The 20,977-nt window shown below is 44.4% G+C and overlaps 1 protein-coding gene across 1 annotated transcript in view; it reads right to left on the reverse strand.

The window, feature by feature from the left end:
- Positions 1–15,283, reverse strand: part of LOC145353736 (uncharacterized) — a 66,702-nt gene extending 51,419 nt beyond the window's left edge. Inside the window, exons 1-2 of the mRNA XM_080204506.1 lie at positions 14,793–15,283; positions 3,476–3,533 (exon numbers count right to left, since the gene is read on the reverse strand). Coding sequence (XP_080060632.1) covers positions 3,476–3,533; positions 14,793–15,233 — 499 coding nt within the window. The 5' untranslated portion in view covers positions 15,234–15,283. The remainder of the gene's footprint in view (positions 1–3,475; positions 3,534–14,792) is intronic.
- Between the last annotated feature and the right edge of the window lie 5,694 nt (positions 15,284–20,977).

Below are 20,977 nucleotides of genomic sequence, written 5' to 3' on the forward strand. Positions count from 1 at the left end.
TCTGCAAGGGACAAAAGGGGCCCTCACTCCTCTACTAAGTCTCTAAAAATTACAGACTTTGAAAAATACATCCTTTGTACAAACCCAGGAAAGGAAATGGGACAGAGTCACCTAAACTCCTCAGCTGCAATGACCTGTAATGGAACTGAACTCAGGCAGTCTATCATTTTACCACTCAACAGATAGCAGCAGAGAAAGCTTTGTCCAGGTAAATTTCCTGGCTCTAATTTATACTGTATACTCCTGCAACATCACAACCCCTGCATCGGTGCCCACTTCAAACCATAACTCTTATCCTTATTGTGGTCTTGTCCTGTGACCCTTTCGTTCTCTTATGCCTCCTTCATTGTATGAGTGCAAAAGTGGCAGATGCTGTGAGGCACCTTTCTGCATTGTGTGTTTGTGTAAAATAAACCAACGTGCTTATTTTACCTCCTCTCGAATTGGCTGTGGTCTTATTAATAGAGGATCGAATCATTTCAAACTTAAGAGTTGGGAAGAAAATACACTACCACTTATAAAAGGGGAAATCAATAATCAAAAAAACTCCTCTCTGTTTATGAATGGAAAGTGAGAGCAAAAATCTGGGCTATTTAAATTAATCTCCTCCTGTCACTAATATAGGCAATGACTATTTCCCCTTGAAATTCAACAGGAAAACAATAGCTTAGTGGTACTGCCACAGAACTAGCAATCCACAGGCCCAGGGGTGGGGAGGGCAGCAGCTGGTGGAATTTGAATTAACTTAAGATGAAAAGCTGGTCTCAGTAATGGGACCATGACAACCATTGTCGATTGGTTAAAAACCCTTTAGGGAAGGCAAGTATACGGCATGCTTGCCTTCATCGGCCGGGGTATTGAATTTAAAAATTGGCAAGTAATGTTGCAGCTTTATACAACCTTAGTTAGGCCACTCTTGGAATATAGTGTTCAATTCTTGTCGCCACACCGCCAGAAGGATGTGGAGGCTTTGGAGAGGGTACAGAAAAGATTTACCAGGATGTTGCCTGGCATGGAAGCTATGAGGAGAGGTTGGAGAAACTTTGTTTGTTCTCACTGAAACGACGGAGGTTGAGGGGAGACCTGATAGAAGTCTACAAGATTATGAGAGGCACGGACAGAGTGGATAGTCAGAAGTTTTTACCCAGGGTGGAAGAGTCAATTACTAGGGGACATAGGTTTAAGGTGCAAAGGGCAAGGTTTAAAGGAGATGTACAAAGCAGATTTTTAAAACATAGAGTAGTGGGTGCCTGGAACTTGTCAGGGAAGGTAGTGGAAGCAGATACGCTAGTGATTTTAAGGGGCATTTTGACAAGTAGATGAATAGGATGGGAATAGAGGGATATGGTCCCCAGAAGGGTAGGGCATTTTAGTTAAGTTGGGCAGCATGGTTGGTGCAGGCTTGGAGGACCGAAGGGCCTGTTTCTGTACTGTAATTTTCTTTGTTCTTTGTTGAAATCTGCTGTTCTTACTTCAACTAGACTGCATGTGACTCCAGACCCACAGCACTGTGATTAACTTTTAATGCTGTCTGAAACAGTATGTCAGGCCACTCAGCTCAAAGGCAATTCAAGAAGAGCAACAAGTACTCACGAAAGAATAAATAATAACAAAAATTAAAAATGATCATTGCTGAATTCCCAACAAGCTGCTGCAGATTAAAATTGACCTGGGCCACTATAAATACTGTGCCTGTCAGAGCAGATCAGAGGCTGGGAATTCTGCATCTCCTGACTCCCCAAAGCATGTACACCATCTATAAGGCACAAGTCAGCAGTGTGATGGAATACTCTCCATTTGCCTAACAACAATCAAAAAACTCACAACAAGACAAAGCAGCCCGCTTGATTGGCACCCAACCACCACCTTCAGCATTCACTCCCTCCCCCATCAACACTCAGTAGCAGCCGTGTGTACTATCTACAAGATGCAGAGCACCAACTCACCAGGGATCCACAGACTGCACCTTCCAAACCCATACCCCTAGAAGGACAACGGCAGCAGTTACCCGGGAACACCACCATCTGGAGGTTCCCCTCCAAGTCACTCAACATCATGAGTTGAGAAATATATTGTTTCTTTCTTCACTGTTGCTGGGTCAAAATCCTGGAACTCCCTCCCCAATAGCACTGTGGATGTACCTACACCACATGGACTGCAACGGTTCAAGAAGACACCTCACCACCACCTTCTCAAGAGCAATTAAGGATGGGCAATAAATGCTGGCCTAGCCAGCGGCACCCATACCCTGTGAAGGAACAAATAATGTCAAACTCTAAGAGTTAAACACAAGGAGAGAATATACCAACTCAGATTGTACTCTCTGGAACTTCAGAGGTTAGGAAGCGATGTGATCCATCAAGTAGGTTGAAGAAAATAATCCTTCGGTTGGGAAGTCTAGGGGATAGAGTCTAAACATTTAAGCCAGGCCTGTCAAGAGAGTGAAATTTGGAAACATCTGTACACACACAAGCTTTTAGAATTTGGGAACAACAGTAGATGCTTCATCAATTGTAAATTTCAAATCTGAGATTGGTAGTTTTTCATTAAGCTGACAGTTCTACGGTATAAGTGGATAATGGAGTTAACACACATCACGTATGAACTGATTGAATGGAAGAACAAGCTGGTGGAACTCAGGGGTCAATTCCAGTTCCTCTGGATAGATGGTCAAATCGCTAATATAATCATTTAGGTTATTACATATATTTTGTACGCTCTTTGAGCTTAAACTAAAAGGACCTGGTAATATTCAATATATAGCCAGAGCATAATATACATATATATATATATCATCTTGGCTTCTTCACTTCCTTTAAAATCCTGATTAAATCTCTATTGAAATCAGTTTATAGAACATAAGCGTGGGTATATATATATATGTTCAAGGCATGAGCTTTTCTCCAAAAATATATTTTTAGCTATAAAATTTGTATAAGGTATGTTACAAAGAGTCAAATTGAAGATATATATACATATATATATATATATATATACACCAAGATGATTTGCTGTGGGTGAGGAGTCAGTCACACGAGATGTTGAAGTTACAGTTATCACTAAGGAAATGTCTTTACAGAGAGTGTAATGTGATTTGAGATTGGAATGCTTTGCACTGGGAAATGATTGAGACACTATTCATTGGATTTTTCAAAAGTGGGGTATATTTACTGGAAGTTGAAGGGAATATTGGAGCACTGGGCTGTGAGATTATGTTTGGATAGCACCCGCAAATGGTCAGTACGGATGTAATGGACTGAAAGGCCTTGTGTACAATGATTCTATGGTATTACACCCTGACTAACTCATACTTGCACAGACACTGCAGATGGGATATTTGTCTTAGGAGAGAATGGTTTTGGTGATGGTTTACACCTGTCTGATGAATTGATGGATTGTAAATTGTTCAGAACCGTTGGATTTGCCGTATGACACAGCACTAATCTCAGCTCTTTGTTACAGGATCTGTCATTACCTTTCTTATCCGATAGTTCCTTTGCTGCTGCTGTCTTACTGGCCTCAGTTACCGCTGGCTGAGGAAGAGTGAAAAAGAGGAACTGTCAGTTTTCATTCAAAGCATGAGTTTTTCCCCAAAAACATATTTTTAGTTATAAAATTTGTATAAGGTATGTTACAAAGAGTCAAACTAAAGATGACAGAAAGCACCAAACACTTCAATTTCTTTCACTATCTATGTTTTACTCTGAGGGGTCTCATCACATTAAAATTACAGCATGTGTTTACATAGAAACAGAGAAGATAGCAGGTGGAGGCCACTTGGCCCATCAAGCCTGCTCCACCATTCATTACAGTCATGGCTGATCATCCAACTAAACAGCCTAATTCTGTATTTTCCCCATTACCTTTGATCCCATTCACCCCAAGTGCTGTATCCAGCTGCCTCTTGAATAAAATAGAATGAAATTATTATTATAGAATCCCTACTGTACAGAAGGAAGCCATTCAGCTCATCGGGTCTGTACCAACCACAATCCCAACAGGACCTATTCCTGCAACCCCACACATTTACTGTACTAATGCCCCTGATACTAAGGTCAATTTAGCTTGGCCAATCCGCATATTACACAAGCAACCCGCACACCTTTGGACTGTGGGAGAAAACCGGAGCATCTGGAGAAAAACCAGGCAGACACGGGGAGAATGTGCACACTCCACACAGACAGTGACCTGAGGCCGGAATTGAACCTGGGACCCTGGCACTATGCGGTAGCAATGCTAACCACTGTGCTTCCGTGCTGTCCAAATACAATATTAATTTTTCAAGAATTAATTAATGGGATTTAAGCATTGCTGACTAGCCCAGCATTTATTGCCCATCTCTAAATGCCCTCAAGAAGATGGTGGTGAGCTGATTGCTGTAGTCCTCATGGTATAGGTAAACCCACAGCGCTGTTAAGGAGGCAGTGAATATTTGAAGTTCTGGATGGGGTGCCAGTCAAGCAGGCTGCTTTGTCCTGGATAGTGTTGAGCTTCTTGAATGTTGTTGGAGCTGCACTCCAGGGTACAATCCATTCTAGTCAACTCTGTACCTCGTTTACCTGGAACACACATTTTCCCTTTTCAGTCGGATGCCGCATTGGAAAAAAGCCGCACAACTTCCTCAAAACTCTTCAAATGTTCCTTTGTGGTGGATCCTGAGATTAGAACGCCATCCAGCTAGACTTTCACTCTGGGAACCCCGTGAAGGATGTTTCCCATCACCCTTTGAAGAATAGTGCAAGCTGAAAATACCACAGAAGGCAAGCAATGTACTCGTACAATCTCATGTAAATATTTATAGCGACGTACATCCTGGATGACACCTCCTGCTCCAGTTGAAGGTAGGCATGGCTCATGTCGAATTTTGAAAATTTGGACCCCGAGCCAGCTTCACATACAAGTCTTTTATGTGTGGCATAAGACATCTCTCTGAGCGGGAGGCTGTGTTGACCGTCAATTTATAATCCCCACAGAGGCGGACCGAGTTGTCAGGTTTTAAAATTGGGACTACTGCTGCAACCCATTTAGCAAATTGTACTTAGTGTATAACATCAAGTTTGATTTGGTTTGATTTGATTTACAATTGTCACATGAATAGAGGTACAGTGAAGAGTATTGTTTCATAGAAATCATAGAAACCCTACAGTACAGAAAGAGGCCATTTGGTCCATCGAGTCTGCACTAACCACAATCCCACCCAGCCCTACCCCCATACCTTTACATGTTTTACTCACTAATCCCTCCAACCTATGCATCTCAGGACACTAAGGGGCAATTTTGGCATGGCCAATCAACCCAACCCGTGCATCTTTCTTGCATGCTATACAGACAAAGCATATTGTTCATAGATACATAGGGGAGAAGGAAAGGAGAGGGTGTAGAATATAGTGTTACAATCATAGCTAGCATGTAGAAAAAGGTCAGTTTACTATAAGGTAGGTCCATTCAAAAGTCTGATGACAGCAGGGAAGAAGCTGTACTTGAGCCAGTTCGTATGTGTCCTCAGACTTCTGTATTTTCTTCTCAACGGATGAAGGTGGAAGAGAATATGTCCTGGGTGCATTGGGTCCTTAATTATGTTTTAACAAGGCAGCGGGAAATGTAGACAGAGTCAATGGATGAGAGGCTGGTTGCATAGTGGACTGGGCTGCGTTCACAATCCTTTGTAGTTTCTTATTTTCTTGGTCAGAGCAGAAGCCATACCAAGCTGTGATACAACCAGAAAACATGCTTTCTATGGTGCATCTGTAAAAATTGGTAAGAGTTTTAGAGGACATGCCAAATTTCCTTAGCCTCCTGAGAAAGTAGTGGAGTTGGCATGGAAGGACCAGAACAGGTTGTTGGTTAGCTGGACACCTAGAAACTTGAAGTTCCTGACCATTTCCACTTCTTCACTGTTGAAGTAGACGGGTAATGTCCTCTGCTGCACTTTCTGAAGTGAATGACTATCTCCTTCATCTTCTACATATTCCAATTCAGCCTCTACTCTGGCGCAAAGACCGATTGTGCCTTGAAGTATCTAGGTCTGGGCCTTTGGGTCCACATAGGTTTTGGCCCTAACGCCTTTGATCTTCCCAAAGTCTTCTTGGAACCCTTTCAGATACTTTCCAATGACGGTACAGACTGCCAGTACACAATTTAAAGATCTCTTGCCAATCCAGGTGATATTCCTGTAGCCGGTACCTTTGCAAAAGGCTGGTCCCTGGTCCTTGCACCACTGATGTGGGGATGTCAGCGTTGGACTGGGGTAAACACAGTAAGAAATCTCACACCACCAGGTTAAAGTCCAACAGGTGTCCAACAAATGCCACGAGCTTTCGGGGTTCTGCCCCTTCGTCAGGTGAGTGAGGAGTTCTGATCACAAACAGGGCATATAAAAACACACACTTAGTTTACAGAATACTGATTAGAATGTGAGTCTTTACAGCTAATCAAGTCTTAAAGGTGCAAACAATGTGAGTGGAGATAGCATTAAGCATAGGTTAAAGAAATGTGTATTGTCTCCAGACAGGACAGTAAGTGAGATTTTGCAAGTTCAGGCAAGTCATGGGGTTACAGATAGTGTGACATGAACCCAAGATCCTGGTTGAGACCGTCCTCATGTGTGCAGAACTTGGCTATCAGTCTCTGCTCAGCAACTCTGCGCTATCGTGTGCCATGAAGGTCGACTTGGAGAACTCTTACCCGAAGATCAGAGGCTGAATGCCCGTGACCGCTGAAGTGTTTGCCACCAGGAAGAGAACAGTCTTGCCTGGTGATTATCGAGCGATGTTCATTCATCCATTGTCGTAGCGGCTGCATGCTCTCCTCAATGTACCATGCCTCGGGGCATCCTTTCCTGCAGTGTTTCAGGTAGACAACGTTAGCTGACTTGCAAGAGTATGTACCGTGTACCTGGTGGATGATCTTCTCACGTGAGATGATGGCATCCAAGTCGATGATCTGGCACATCTCTCAGAGGTTGCTGTGGCAGTGTTGTGTGGTGTTATGGTCACTGTTCTCCTGAAGGCTGGGTAGTTTGCTGTGGACAATGGTCTGTTTAAGGTTGTGCGGTTGTTTGAAGGCAAGATGTGGGGGTGTGGGGATGGCCTTGGTGAGATGTTCATCTTCATCAATGACATGTTGAAGACTCCAGAGAAGATGTTGTAGCATCTCCGCTCCAGGGAAGTACTGGACGACAAAGGGTACTCTGTCCACCGTGTCCCATGTTTGTCTTCAGAGGAGGTTGGTGAGGTTTTTCACTGTGGTGCATTGGAACTGTCAATTGATGAGTCAAGCACCGTATCCTGTCCTTATGAGAGCATCTTTCAGCGTCTGGAGGTGTCTGTTGCGATCCTCCTCATCTGAGCAGATCCTGTGTATACGGAGGGCTTGTCCATAGGGGATGGCTTCTTTAACGTGTTTAGGATGGAAGCTGGAGAAGTGGAGCATCGTGAGCTTATCCATGGGCTTGTGGTACACTGAGGTGCTGAGGTGACCGTCCTTAATGGAGATGTGTGTGTCCAAGAATGCGACTGATTCCGGAGAGTAGTCCATGGTGACTCTGATGGTGGGATGAAACTTGTTGATGTCATCATGTAGTTGTTTCAGTGATTGTTCACCATGAGTCCAAAAGAAGAAAATGTCACCGATCTATCTAGTGTACAGCATCAGTTGAAGGTCCTGTGCGGTGAAGAAGTCTAGTTTGAACCTGTGCATGAAGATGTTGGCACATTGAGGTGTGAATTTGGTCCCCATGGCTGTTCTGTGTGTCTGGATGAAGAACTGGTCGTTGAAGGCGAAGACATTGTAGTCCAGGATGAGTTGTAAAATTGCACCTGGAAACTGGCAGTTGTCAGTGTTGAGTACTGAGGCAGTTGCAGCAATGCCATCATCGTGGGGGATGTTGGTGTAGAGCGCCGAGACATCCATTGTGACGAGGAGTGTCCCTGGTTCAATTCCTCCATGTGTGCTGAGTTTCTGTAGGAAGTCTGTAGTGTTGCGGCAAAAGCTTGTCATGATACTACTGACCTTCATCGTCCTGTAATTCCCCAGAGCAGAGAAGCTACAACACCTTCTCCAGAGTTTTCAACATGCCATTGATGAAGACGAACATCCCGCCAAGGCCATCCCCACACCCTCACTTCTTGCCTTCAAACAACCGCACAACCTCAAACAGACCATTGTCCGCAGCAAACTACCCAGCCTTCAGGACAACAGTGACCACACCACACAACCCTGCCACAGCAATTTCTGCAAGACATCCCAGATCATCGACATGGATGCCATCATCTCACATGAGAACACCATCCACCAGGTACGCAGTACATACACTTGCAACTCGGCCAACGTTGTCTACAGGCCCTGTTCCTCGAATGCCTTATGAAAGGCTTAGGTAATGAGTTCCTGCTGGGCAAGTCACTGCCTGTTACTAGGGGAATTCATACTCAATGAACTCCACAAGTGATTCCCCACGGACTTCATAGAGGTTATCATATTGAGTGGGAGTATATGAGTGAGGGTGTAAATGAAATGAGTGTATGAGCCCCTAGCAGCTGCTGAATGGAGGCAAGGGCCCTGTTCTGATCTGAGCCAGACCTGGAGCTGAGTTACCAAATTGACATATTTCTACATGCTGTCTCAGTGATGGAAGAGGGATTGGCTGAAATGAAGGTGACAGTAGGGAGGCATTTTATTCTGACTGGATCATCTGTTCCAGCTGTGTGAGGTGTGGGGAATGTGAGCATTTTCTGAGACATTGTTGAGTTGAACAAAGTTCACAGAGGATAGGCTGGAAGGCTCCAAAATATCAGTTTTCCTTGTGATGCCCTGGCTCTATAACTGAGGTATGCTGTAGGCAATCACCTCAACCTCATTGTTATTTAAACTTGACTGATCCACATCAACAATATATGTGGCAGCAGATGAGGGGGAACAACTACAATTCCCATTGACAATTAAAGGGGGTCACTCAAACAACAGAAACTTGAATTTATATAGAACTGAGAATTTCTGAAAAAGACAAGTTTTTCATTTTGCACTCAAAGAACAATGAAAAGTACAGTACAGGAACAGGCCCTTCAGCCCTCCAAGCCTGTGCCAATCATGATGCCCTAACTAAACTAAAAAAAAGCCTTCTGCCCTTTCTCGGTCTGTATTCCTCTACTTCCTCCCTATTCGTTTACTTATCCGCATGCTGCTTAAATGTTGCTAATGTGTCTGCTTCCATCACATCCTCTGGCAGCATATTTCAGGTACCCACCACTCTCTTTGTGAAAAACTTCCTCCGCACATCCCCCTTAAACTTTCCTCCTCTCACCTTGAACCCTGTAATTGACATTGCCACCCTATGAAAAAGCCTCTGACCATCCACCCTGTCTATGCTTCTCATAATTTTGTAGACCTCTATAAGGTTTCCCCTCAGCCTCCGTCTTTCCAATGAAAACAATCCTAGTTTATTCAACTTCTCCTCTTAGTCAACACTCTTGAGACCAGGCAACACCCTGGTGAACCTTCTTTGCACACTCTTCAAAGCTTCATATCCATCTGGCAGTATGGTGATCATACCCCAAATGAGGCCTAATCAAGTTTTATATAGCTGCAAAATGATTTCCCAACTCTTATATTCAATGCCCTGACTGATGAAGGCAAGCATGACATATATGTTCTTAATCACTTTGGCCACCTGTGTTGCCGCTTTTAGAAAACTGTGGACCTGCATGCCCAGATCCCTCTGTATGTTAATGCTCCTAAGAGTTCTGCCATTTACAGTATAATTCACACCTCAAACACAAGAATATTAATGTCAGGGGAAATAACAACTTTATACCACATGAGAAGAGGGTACTAATTGTTTGGCAAGTGGAATTGGATTTGTACAGGTGTTGCTTGGATAATGTACCAGCTGATGGTGACTAATAGTTAACTGCCAAAGATTGTTTGCAAATTTAAACCAGACAGCATGACTTTGATTGGTCTGGGCATTGCCCTGAGGGATAAACCAGTTAATGGCAGTTACATACTTTGTTTAGCTGAAACAGACGCAATGGCCCATAACTTGCCCGTAATGGGGCGGCATGGCAGCGCTGTTGTTAGCACTGCTACCTCACAGTGCCAAGGGCCCAGGTTCTATTCCCGGCTTGTCTCACTGACTGTGTGGAGTTTGCATGTTCTCTCCGTGTCTGCATGGGTTTCCTCCAGGTGCTCCAGTTTCCTCCCACAGTCCAAAGATGTGTGGGTTAGGTGGATTGGCCGTGCTAAATTGCCCTTTCGTATCAGGGGGACTAGCTAGGATAAATGCATGGGGTTATGGGGATAGGGCTAGTGCAGACCCGATGAGCCAAATGGCCTCCTTCTGCACTGTAGGGATTCTGTGAATGTCTGCAGAGTGGTAACCTTTGTCAGATTTCCACTCTCGATAGACTTATCCTCACTATAATTGCTGTAATTGCACAGCTGCTGTCTCCACAGCCGTCCTCATTCAGACTGGAATGACAGGAGCTGTGCAGCTCACTCTCAGCAGCACCAACGTAGAGTAATTGAGGCACAGAGAGGTGAGGAACACCCCCTTTTCACAGCAGTGGCTGCTGTAAAGGTGATATTTGAAGGGACAAGTGAGCAGGTAAGTTTCACTGGTAAATGGTTTAGTGCGAGGGGGTTAAGTGGACAGGAGAGGTTGAGCGATGTGGGGTGTGGGGGGCGTCCTGGACAGGAGCGATTGGTGAATGCTCTGGAGCAGAAAGGGGGTCCTGGACTGGAGTGGGGCTGAGTTTGGACCAGACTGGGCTGGAGCAGGAAAGAGTGGTAGGGGGGATGTTGGAGTGGACCATACTGGAGAGGAATGATCAGAATTAGCCATTTAAATCAATTCTGTCTGATGATTCCCAGTGCAATTGTCTAGAGGAAGTTAGCACTCCTGGGCAATTGCTAGGTTTCCAAAGGACTTCCCCAGCGCATCATTGGGGTATCCCCCAAAATGTCCCATGGGGAACCTGGGCCAGTGTCTGTTCTTTCTGTCTGAGTTTTAACATAACATATGCAGCTTCCAGCATACACAAAAACTGTCCATTGCCCAACTAGCTCAGTCAGTATGGCATGAGTCTCTTAAGATTGCGGTCGTAACTTTGAACCCTACATTGGGTGCCATTGTTTTTTTGCCATAACATTCAAGGCTATGGGCCAAGCGCTGGCAAGTGGGAGTAGGTGGGTAGGTCAGGGCCTTTCATGCATTCGTGTGGACGCGATGGGCCGAAGGACCTCTTCTGCATTATAGCATTCTGTGAGCCCATCTGACAATCTGGAGTTAGTCATAGGTGTAATTTTTGTGGTGTTCTTTTGACTGTTCTGATGAATGCAGACAAAAGCTTTCAACAAAATGTATTTTTACAGCAATACTCTTCTCTACAACCAAACAATTATTTATATACAACTTTTCACTTTTAAAACATCAGAAAAGTATTTCATAGGAACTTTATCAAATAAAACTTAACACAAACTACTGAAGGAGAGATCAGGATAGATGTGTTTGAGTCAATGTGTATGAGATCATTCTGACAGACAATCAGAGAAATAAAGTAACTGTGAAGCTGTAGGATTGTCTTAAAAATACCCAGCTGCTCCCCTGATGTCCTTACCTGGTCTGGTCTGCATGTGACCCACACAATGGTTACTCTGACACCACCACCTGAGCGTTCCTCTCCAAGTCACTCATTAGCCTGATTTGGAAATATATTGGCCGTTCCTTCACTGTTGCTGGGTCAGAATCCTGGAACTCCTTCCCTAACAGCATTGTGGGCGTACCTACACCACAAGGACTGCAATGGTTCAAATAGGCAGCTCACCAACACCTTTACAAGAGCAACTAGAGATGGACAATAAATGCTGACCTCGCCAGTGAAGCCCACATCTGATGACTGAATTAAAAAACGCTGGCTGCAATGTCTTAACAAGCCCTCCAGTGACGATTGTTGGAACTATTACAAACAGATATGTGTCAGCCTTCTCCACATGCTATGAATGAATCTAAAATAGTTCATGTGGCCCTTTGGAAAACAAAATACTTCTAAATGGGCAGAAAAAATATTTTAAAAATATCTTTTAGATCATAAGTTCCAGCACATTAATTCCCTGTCTCAGTAATCACATTGTAAGCTCAATGTTTGGAAAATATTTAAACTTTCCGATTATGATACCTGATAGTCTTAAATATTTCAACCCAAGGGAAAAGTGATTTGACTGAAGTCCTGTCTTTCCGTGTGTGACTAACAGAACAGCTGAATGATTTGCATTGTTACAGTCCTGTCACTCACCAGCTCAATAGTTCTCTGCTCTCAGATGAACATGTCACAAATTTCACAGGGGACTCCTTCACAGTGTTTTGTCCATTGTTTATCCCCAACTAACTGCACCCAAAAACAAATAACTTGATCTTATTAAATTGCTGTTTGTGGGATCATGCTGTACACAAATTGGCTGCTGTATTTTGTACTTTCAATAGTCACTGTACTTCAGAAGTCATTCATTGGCTGTAAAGTGCTTTGCGCCAACTTGGGACCCTAACTAGTGCTGTAGAAATGCAGTTTTGTTCTTGATGCTGCTGAAGGAATTCTGACATGGATGACATTACTCTCGTCTACCTTTTTCTGTCAGGAAACAGATATAAAAAATCTGAGGACACATACAACTGACTCAAGAACAGCTTCTCCCCTTTGCCATCAGACTTTTGAATGGATCTACCTTGTATTAAGTTGAGCTTTCTCTACACTCTAGCTATGATGGTAACACTACATTCTGCACTCTCTCCTTTCCTATGTGTGATAAGAACATAAGAACATAAGAAATAGGAGCAGGAGTAGGCCATCTAGCGCTTCGATATGCCTTGTCTGTATTGCATGCAAGAAACAATACTTTTCACTGTATGCTAATACATGTGACAATAATAAATCAAATCAAATATTATGAAAGCTGGGACAGCTTCTAATAATAACTGATTTTTAGATAACAGTTTAAACGTAATGAAACATCCCCCATAGGCAAAGAACAGCACTAAATCACATGAAATGTTGGTCAGATAATAAAATAGAATCACTACAGTACAGAAGGAGGCCATTTGGCCCATTGAGCCTATACCGACAACAATCCCACTCTATCCCTATCCTATTTACCCTGCTAATTCCCCGAAACTAGGGTCAATTTAGCTTGGCCAATCAACCTAACCGTCACATCTTTGGACGGTGGGAGGAAACTGGAGCATCTGGAGGAAACTCATGCAGACAAGGTGAGAATATGCAAACTCCACACAGACAGTGACCTAAGCTGGGAATTGCGCTGTGAGGCAAGACGCTATCCAGTGTTCCACTGTGCTGCCTTGGCCATCCTGGTCAAAGAAGTATGCATGAGGGAGTGTTTTAAAGGAGGAAAGCAAGGAGGAGGCAGAGAGGTGCAGGGCGGAGCTTGGGGACTTGGGCATGGCCACCAATGGTGCAGCTATTATAATTGAGGATGCATAGAAGGCCAGAATTAGAGGAGTGTAGCTATCTCAACGCACAGGCTGACTTCACACTTGGCTTCATACACTCACACAGTAGATAGGTTGCAGAGAGAGAGAGAGCGAGGGGGAGAGAGAGAAGCATCCAAAAGGAGAGGAGCAAGTGGACTAGGGAAAGGTGTTCCTACCTGCTGTCACCTACCAGAATCAGTTTATCCATTTGTACCATGAGACAAAGTTCCAACCAATGGTTTGAGACAGTTTATCTCAAACTCTGTATTATAGAACATAGAACATTACAGCGCAGAACAGGCCCTTCGGCCCACGATGTTGCGCCGACCAATTAAAAAGCAATGACCCTCTAACCTAAACCAATCCCTTTCCATCCATAAACCTATCCACGGATCTCTTAAACGCCCCCAAACTAGGCGCATTTACAACTGCAGCAGGCAAGGCATTCCAATCCCTCACCACCCTCTGAGTAAAGAACCTACCTCTGACATCCGTCCTATAACTACCACCCCTTAATTTAAAGCTATGCCCCCTCGTGCTAGCTTTCTCCATCCGAGGAAAAAGGCTATCTCTGTCCACCCTATCTAAACCTCTAATCATCTTATATGTTTCAATAAGATCCCCTCTTAGCCGCCTTCTTTCTAACGAAAACAACCTCAAATCCCTCAGTCTCTCCTCATAGGACCTCCCCTCCATACCAGGCAACATCCTGGTAAACCTCCTCTGCACCCTCTCCAATGCCTCCACATCCTTCCTATAATGTGGGGACCAGAACTGCACACAATACTCCAAGTGCGGCCGCACCAGAGTTTTGTACGGTTGCAACATGACGCTGCGGCTCCTAAATTCAATCCCCCTACCAATAAACGCCAAGACACCGTATGCCTTCCTAACAACCCTATCTACTTGATTCCCAACTTTCAGGGATAATTAGCAGTTCTGAGTGCAGGAAATATTAGCAGTTCTGAGTGCAGGAAAAAAGGCAAATATGTAATACACATGTAAGTTACATTTCTATTGTATCTTCATCAAAGTGCTTTACAGCCAATGATACATTTTTGGAGTGTCTTCACTGTTGTAATGTGTTTGCTCATGGAAAACCTCTGTCCTGAAAATAATAAAAATCTTTCCTTTTCCATTTCTTGCTATTTTCCTCTTTAATTAAAGTTTCCTCCCTCACTTTCTGCAGCTCCATCTAAGAAAAGTCTCTGACAGCTGAATGTGTTGGAATAGAACAGAGCTGTGTCACACACACTGTAATCAACACCATTACCTGATCCCTGCTTTCCACCCAAACCCTAGATCCATTCTGTACCTCACTGAGTCTCGGAGCAGCTGCTTCCAGTTGCTCCTCTGTTCTGTGCACATGTGAGTCACTGCTTCCAGATGAGCTCTCAGATGTCTGGAACCTCTCAGTTATCCGTGTTAATGCGTTCTCCAGAGATCCCATCCTTTGCTCATGCATTTTTGACAGTGTGAGCAGCATTTGAGATATGTCCTGATGGAGACTCTTACACACGCAACAACTGCCCTCTGGTCTCTGTCCTCTCTCCCCTGACTTTATCCCCTCCATCTCCTTCCCCAGGTGACTGGTGTCCAGGGACAACTGCTCCAGCTGCTTCCAGAGCCCCTCCTGTCCCAGTAGCAGTCTATCCATCTTCTTGTTCACACTGTCCAGTTTAATGTTGACCACGTTCAAATCGTTGCTGAGTGAATTGCTGAAATGGGCCGCACTCAGCTTCTTTACAGTCGCCATGGTGCCTCGGAAACAACGGGATGTCCCAGCGCTGTTCACCGGCTTCCCTCAATGATAGTGTCTCAATGCACTTTGCAGAGACCAAACAAGAGGGTGGAGAAAATAGCCAGGCCGCATTCCAGCTGTATCAAGCACTCAATTCCAAATATAGTTCGGCAGCTCTTCCCACCCTCCTGTGTTTACTTCCATTGTGTGTAGGTTACATTCTTCCCTGTGCTGAGGAATCCCTGGCTGATATTTACTGTCAGTTAGTCAAAGCTGTGCGTGTGTCAGTTGCTCTTGCTCTGACTCTCATTCCCTCCAACCCCTTGTCAAAACACAGTCCTCAGGTTCAGGCCTATGCAGGCCTCTGAGCAGCAGGAGATTGCAGTGTGACAAGTTGGCATGATCTCAGGGAATGCCTGGCTGTGCCAGGAGTGCGGAACACAATGTATCTTTTGTATTATTTATGGTTTAATAACAGCTGAAGTGCAGATCATAAACACACAAGGTTGGAAAGTAGGTTACAAAATTAAACTATACAGTAACGGACACCAGGAGCCAGTGTGTAATTGAGAGGAGATTATTTCTATACAGCCTTCAACATCAATAGGGGTACCATTCGCATACACACAGGGCAAGGTAGGTGTAGGACATTGCTTTAAAATGGCGGCACGGGCTTGTCGGGCCGAAGGGCCTGTTTCCCGTGCCAGGTTGTTCTTTTTTTTGTATCTCAAAGCACTTTAAAACTAAAGAAATGCTTAGCAAAATCAAATTGCTCTTGTTATAAGAAGAAAAGCAACAAAAAAATACAGCACAGGAACAGGCCCTTTGGCCCACCAAGCTTGCGCTGACATATGACACTCTTCTGAACTAAAGACCTTTTGTCTCTTCAGGGTCCATACCCCTCTATTCACAGCCTATTCATCTATCTGTCAAGGTGCCTCTTAAATATTGCTATCGCATCTGCTTCTGCCATCTTGTCTGGTAGTACATTCCAGGCATTTACCACCCACTGTGTAAAAAAACGTGCCTCTCAAATCTCCTTTAAACTTTTCCCCTTTTACCTTAAACCTATACCCCCTAGCAATTGACACTTCTACCTTAAGCAAAAGACTCCAACTATCCATTCTATCCATGCCTCTCATAATTTTGTAAACTTCCATCAGGCCGTCCCAAGCCTCCGATGTCAAAGTGAGAACAAACCAAGTTTCTCCAACCTCTCCTCATAGCTAATGCCCTCCAAACCAGGTAACATCCTGGTAACCCTTTTCTGTTCTGGAGGAGGGAACCGAGTGCAGGGTGTCGAAATTTGCTGATGACACCAAGATTGGGGGAAAGGCAAATTGTGCGGAGGGTGTGGAGAGTCTGCAGAAGGATCTAGATAGGCTGGGCGAATGGGCCAGGAAATGGCAAATGGAATTTAATGTTGGCAAGTGTGAGGTGGTCCACTTTGGTAGGAAGAATGGTAGGAAGGACTATTACTTACGTGGCGAAAAACTGCAGCAGGCGACGGTGCAGAGGGACCTCGGGGTCCTTGTGCATGAGTCGCAAAAACCCAGCTTGCAGGTGCAGCAGGTGGTCAGGAAGGCGAATGGGATGCTGGCCTTCATAGCGAGGGGGATTGAATATAAAAGTAGGGAGGTCTTGCTGCAGCTGTATAGGGCATTGGTGAGGCCGCAGCTGGAGTACTGTGTGCAGTTTTGGGCGCCGCATCTGCGCAAGGATATTTTGGCCCTGGAGGGAGTGCAGAGGAGGTTTACTAGGCTGATACCGGAGTTGAGGGGATTGAGCTATGAGGAGAGGCTGAATAAACTAGGCTTGTACTCGTTAGAGTTTAGAAGAATGAGGGGAGATCTCATTGAGACGTATAAGATGATGAATGGGATGGATAGGATAGAGGTGGAGAGACTCTTCCCGCTCAAAAAAGACAGTAGGACTAGGGGGCACAGCCTCAAGATAAAGGGGAGGCGGTTTAGAACGGAGTTGAGGAGGAACTTCTTCACTCAAAGGGTGGTGAATCTCTGGAATTCTCTGCCCGTTGAAGTGGTGGAGGCTGCCTCGCTAAATATTTTTAAGAAGCGGGTTGATGGGTTCTTGATAAGAGAGGGGATTAAGGGTTATGGGGAGAGGGCGGGAATGTGGAACTGAGACACGACAGATCAGTCATGATCTTATTGAATGGCGGGGCAGGCTCGAAGGGCTAGATGGCCTACTCCTGCTCCTATTTCTTATGTTCTTATGTTCTTATGTACCCTCTCCAAAGCCTCCACATCCTTCTGGTAGTTTGACAACAAGAACTGTACACAATATTCCAAATGTGGCTAAACTAAAATTTTATACAGCTGCAAAATGACTTGCCAATTTTTATACTCCATGCTCCGACTGATGAAGGTAAACATGCCATACTCCATGACGTAGAAGTGCCGGTGTTGAACTGGGGAGGGGGGCACAGTAAGAAATCTCACAACACCAGGTTGGACTGAAGGAGCAGCGCTCCGAAAGCTCATGATATCAAATATACTTGTTGGACTTCCTACTATATTCCTTCTTGACTACCTTATCCACTGCACTGCCACTTTCAAGGAGCAATAGACTTGAACACCTCAATTTCTCTGTATGGTAATACTTGTAAGGATTGTGCCATTTACTATATTCTTCCCTCCTGCATTAGACCTTCCAAAACACAACACCTTGCATTTATCTGGATTAAATTTCATCTGCCATTTCTCTGCCCAAATCTCCTGTCGGTTTATATCTTGCTGTATCCTCTGGTAATCCTCCTCGCTATTAGGAAACATGACAGCCAATTTGTACACAGCAAGCTTCCGAACCAACAACAAAATAATGATCATGGAATCTGTTTTAATGATGTTGATTGAGGGATGGATAGTGACTGAGATACTAGGGAGTAGTCTCCTGTTCCTCATCAAAACAGTGCAATGGGAAAGTTTGTATGCTCCTAGGAGGGCAGATGGGAACTTAGGTGTAATGCTCAATCTGAAAGGTGGCTCCACTAAGGTTATAGAATTTTTGTGCTCCCACATTGAGTTCCAGTAATTGGAAACAGGGAACAGTGAGGGAGTTGGAACATTAATGCAGCTGGTAAGCACTGGCCCATTGATCAATGTTGCCTCAGTATAACTACAATCATAGCCTGATAATAGCCAAGTCTTCCTTTCATTCACTGAACTCTCATTGGTTCAATTGCACTCATTCTGTCTCCCTCTCCTTCCTCACCCTCTTCATCTCTCTCCTCATCTGCCACTTTCTATCTCTATTGTTCAAACTTTCACTTTCTTCCTCTTTCCATCATTCATCTCATTTCATCAGTCTTTTCAACACTTTCACAGAATTATTCTGACTTGTGTCTCACACATTTATTTTCACTCTCTCCATCGTTGCTCACACTCTCCCTCACACACAATTTCTCAACTTCAAACTCTCACTTCATCACTCTCACTCTCTTACACACACCCAGACACTCCCCAATCTTTCTCATTAATTCTCTCTCTCACAAATACTCTTTCCTTAACTCTTCTTCCCTCACTCAATCATAAGAATATTAGATAAAACATACCATACTTTACAGATAATGTTCCAGGCATCATCATTCCTGGGTCTGTTCTGCCTCCCTGGCAGGACTGACCCAGTAGAGGTGGTGGCACAGTGGTATACAGTCGGGAGGGAGTTGTCCTGAATCCTAAATATCCAGATCAAACATGGCCAAGGAAACCTCCTGCTGATTACCCCCTCAGCTGATGAATCAGTTCTCCTCCATGTTGAAGACCACTTGGGGAAGCACTGAGGGTGGGGACTTCAATGTCCATCACCATGGGTGACTCGGTAGCAGCTGGTCGGGTCCTAAAGGACATAACTGCTAGACTAGGGGACTGCAGCAAGTGGTGAGGCAACCAACAAGAAAAATATATTTTGCTTATCCTCACTAACCTGCCTACTGTAGATGCATTTGTTCATGACAGTATCAGTAGGAGTGACCGCTGCACAGTCTTTGTGGGGACGAAGTCTCAATTCCACACTGAGGATACCTTGTGTGGCACTACCACCATGTTAAATGGGATAGGCTTCGAACAGATCTAGCAGGTCAAAGCTGGATATGCATGAGGTGCTGTGTATCTCTCACCTACAATCTATAACCTCATGGCCTGACATATCCCCCACCCTACCGTTACCACCAAGCCAGGAGATCAACCCTGGTTCAATATACAGTGCAGGAGGGCATGTCAAGAGCAACATCAGGGATATCTAAAAATGAGGTGTCAACCTGGTGAAGCTACAACACGGGATTACTTGTGTGCCAAACAGCAGAAGCAGCAAATAATAGAGTGCAGTGATTCTACAACCAACAGATCATAGAGTCATAGAGATGTACAGCACAGAAACAGGCCCTTCGGCTCTACTTGTCCAGGCCGACCAGGTTTCCTGAACTGTACTAGTGCCATTTGCCTGTGTTTGGCCTATACGCCTCGAAACCTTTCCCATCAATGTACCTATCCAAGTGCATTTTAAATGTTGTAATTGTACCCACCTCCACGATCTCCTCTGGCAGCTCATTCTATATACACACCACCGTTTCTGTGAAAAAGTAGCCTCTCTGGACCCTTTTGTATCTCTCCCCTCTCACTGTAAACATATGCCTTCTTGTTTTGGATTCCTCTACCTTGGGGAAAAGATCTTGGCTATTCACCTTATCTATGCCCTTCATGATTTTATAAACCTCTATAAGGTCCAGCCTCTCCTTATAATTCAAACCTTCCAGTCCCGGTAACATCTTTGTAAATTTTTTTTGTATCCTTCCCAGTTTAATAACATCCTTCCTATAGCAGGCTGGCCAGTACTCCATATGTAACCTTACCAATGTCTTGTACGGTTGTAACATAACGTCCTAGTTCCTGGATTCAATGCTCTGACCAATGAAGGCAAATGTGTCAAACACGTTCTCCACCATCCTGTCCACCTGCAACACCATTTTCAAAGAACTATATACTACGCCCCCAGGGCCTTACCATTAGTAAGTCCTGCCCCAGTTTGTCTTACCAAAATCTCACATTTATCTGAATTAAACTCCATCTGCCATACCTCAGCCCACTGGCCCAGTTGATCAGGGTCCCGTCTTAGATGACCTTCTTCACCGTCCACTACACCACCAATTTTTGTGTTATCTGCAAATTTACTAACCATGCCTTCTGTATTCTCATCCAAATTGTTTAGATAAATGACAAACAGCAGCAGACCCAACATCACTGTGGCACACCACTGGTTACAGGCCTCCACTATGAAAACAACCCCCACTACCACCCTCTGTCTCCTACTGGCAAGCCAATTTGTATCCAGTTGGCTAGTTGTCCCTGGATCTCATGTGATCTAACATTACTGACCAGTCTACCATGCAATACGTTGTTGAAGCCTTGCTAAAGTCCATGTAGACAACATCTACCTCACTGTCTTCATCTATTTTCTTGGTCACCCTTTCAAAGCCTCCATCAAATTTGTAAGACATTATTTCTCACTCGCAAAGCTGTGCTATCTCTAATTGGTCTCTGCCTGTCCAAATACATGTAGATCCTGAATCTCAGAATCCCCTCCAACAACTTATCTATCACTGATGTTAAGCTCGCCGGTCTGTGGTTCCCTAGCTTTTCTCTGCTACCTTCCTTAAATAATGGCACAACATTTGCCTCCCTCCAGTCTTCCGGCACCATGGCTGTCGATGATACAAATATCTCTGCTAGGGGCTCCACAAT

The sequence above is a fragment of the Carcharhinus amblyrhynchos genome, chromosome 16 (assembly GCF_965287045.1).
Source record: "Carcharhinus amblyrhynchos chromosome 16, sCarAmb.v2.hapA, whole genome shotgun sequence".
NCBI classification, from domain to species: Eukaryota; Metazoa; Chordata; class Chondrichthyes; order Carcharhiniformes; family Carcharhinidae; genus Carcharhinus; species Carcharhinus amblyrhynchos.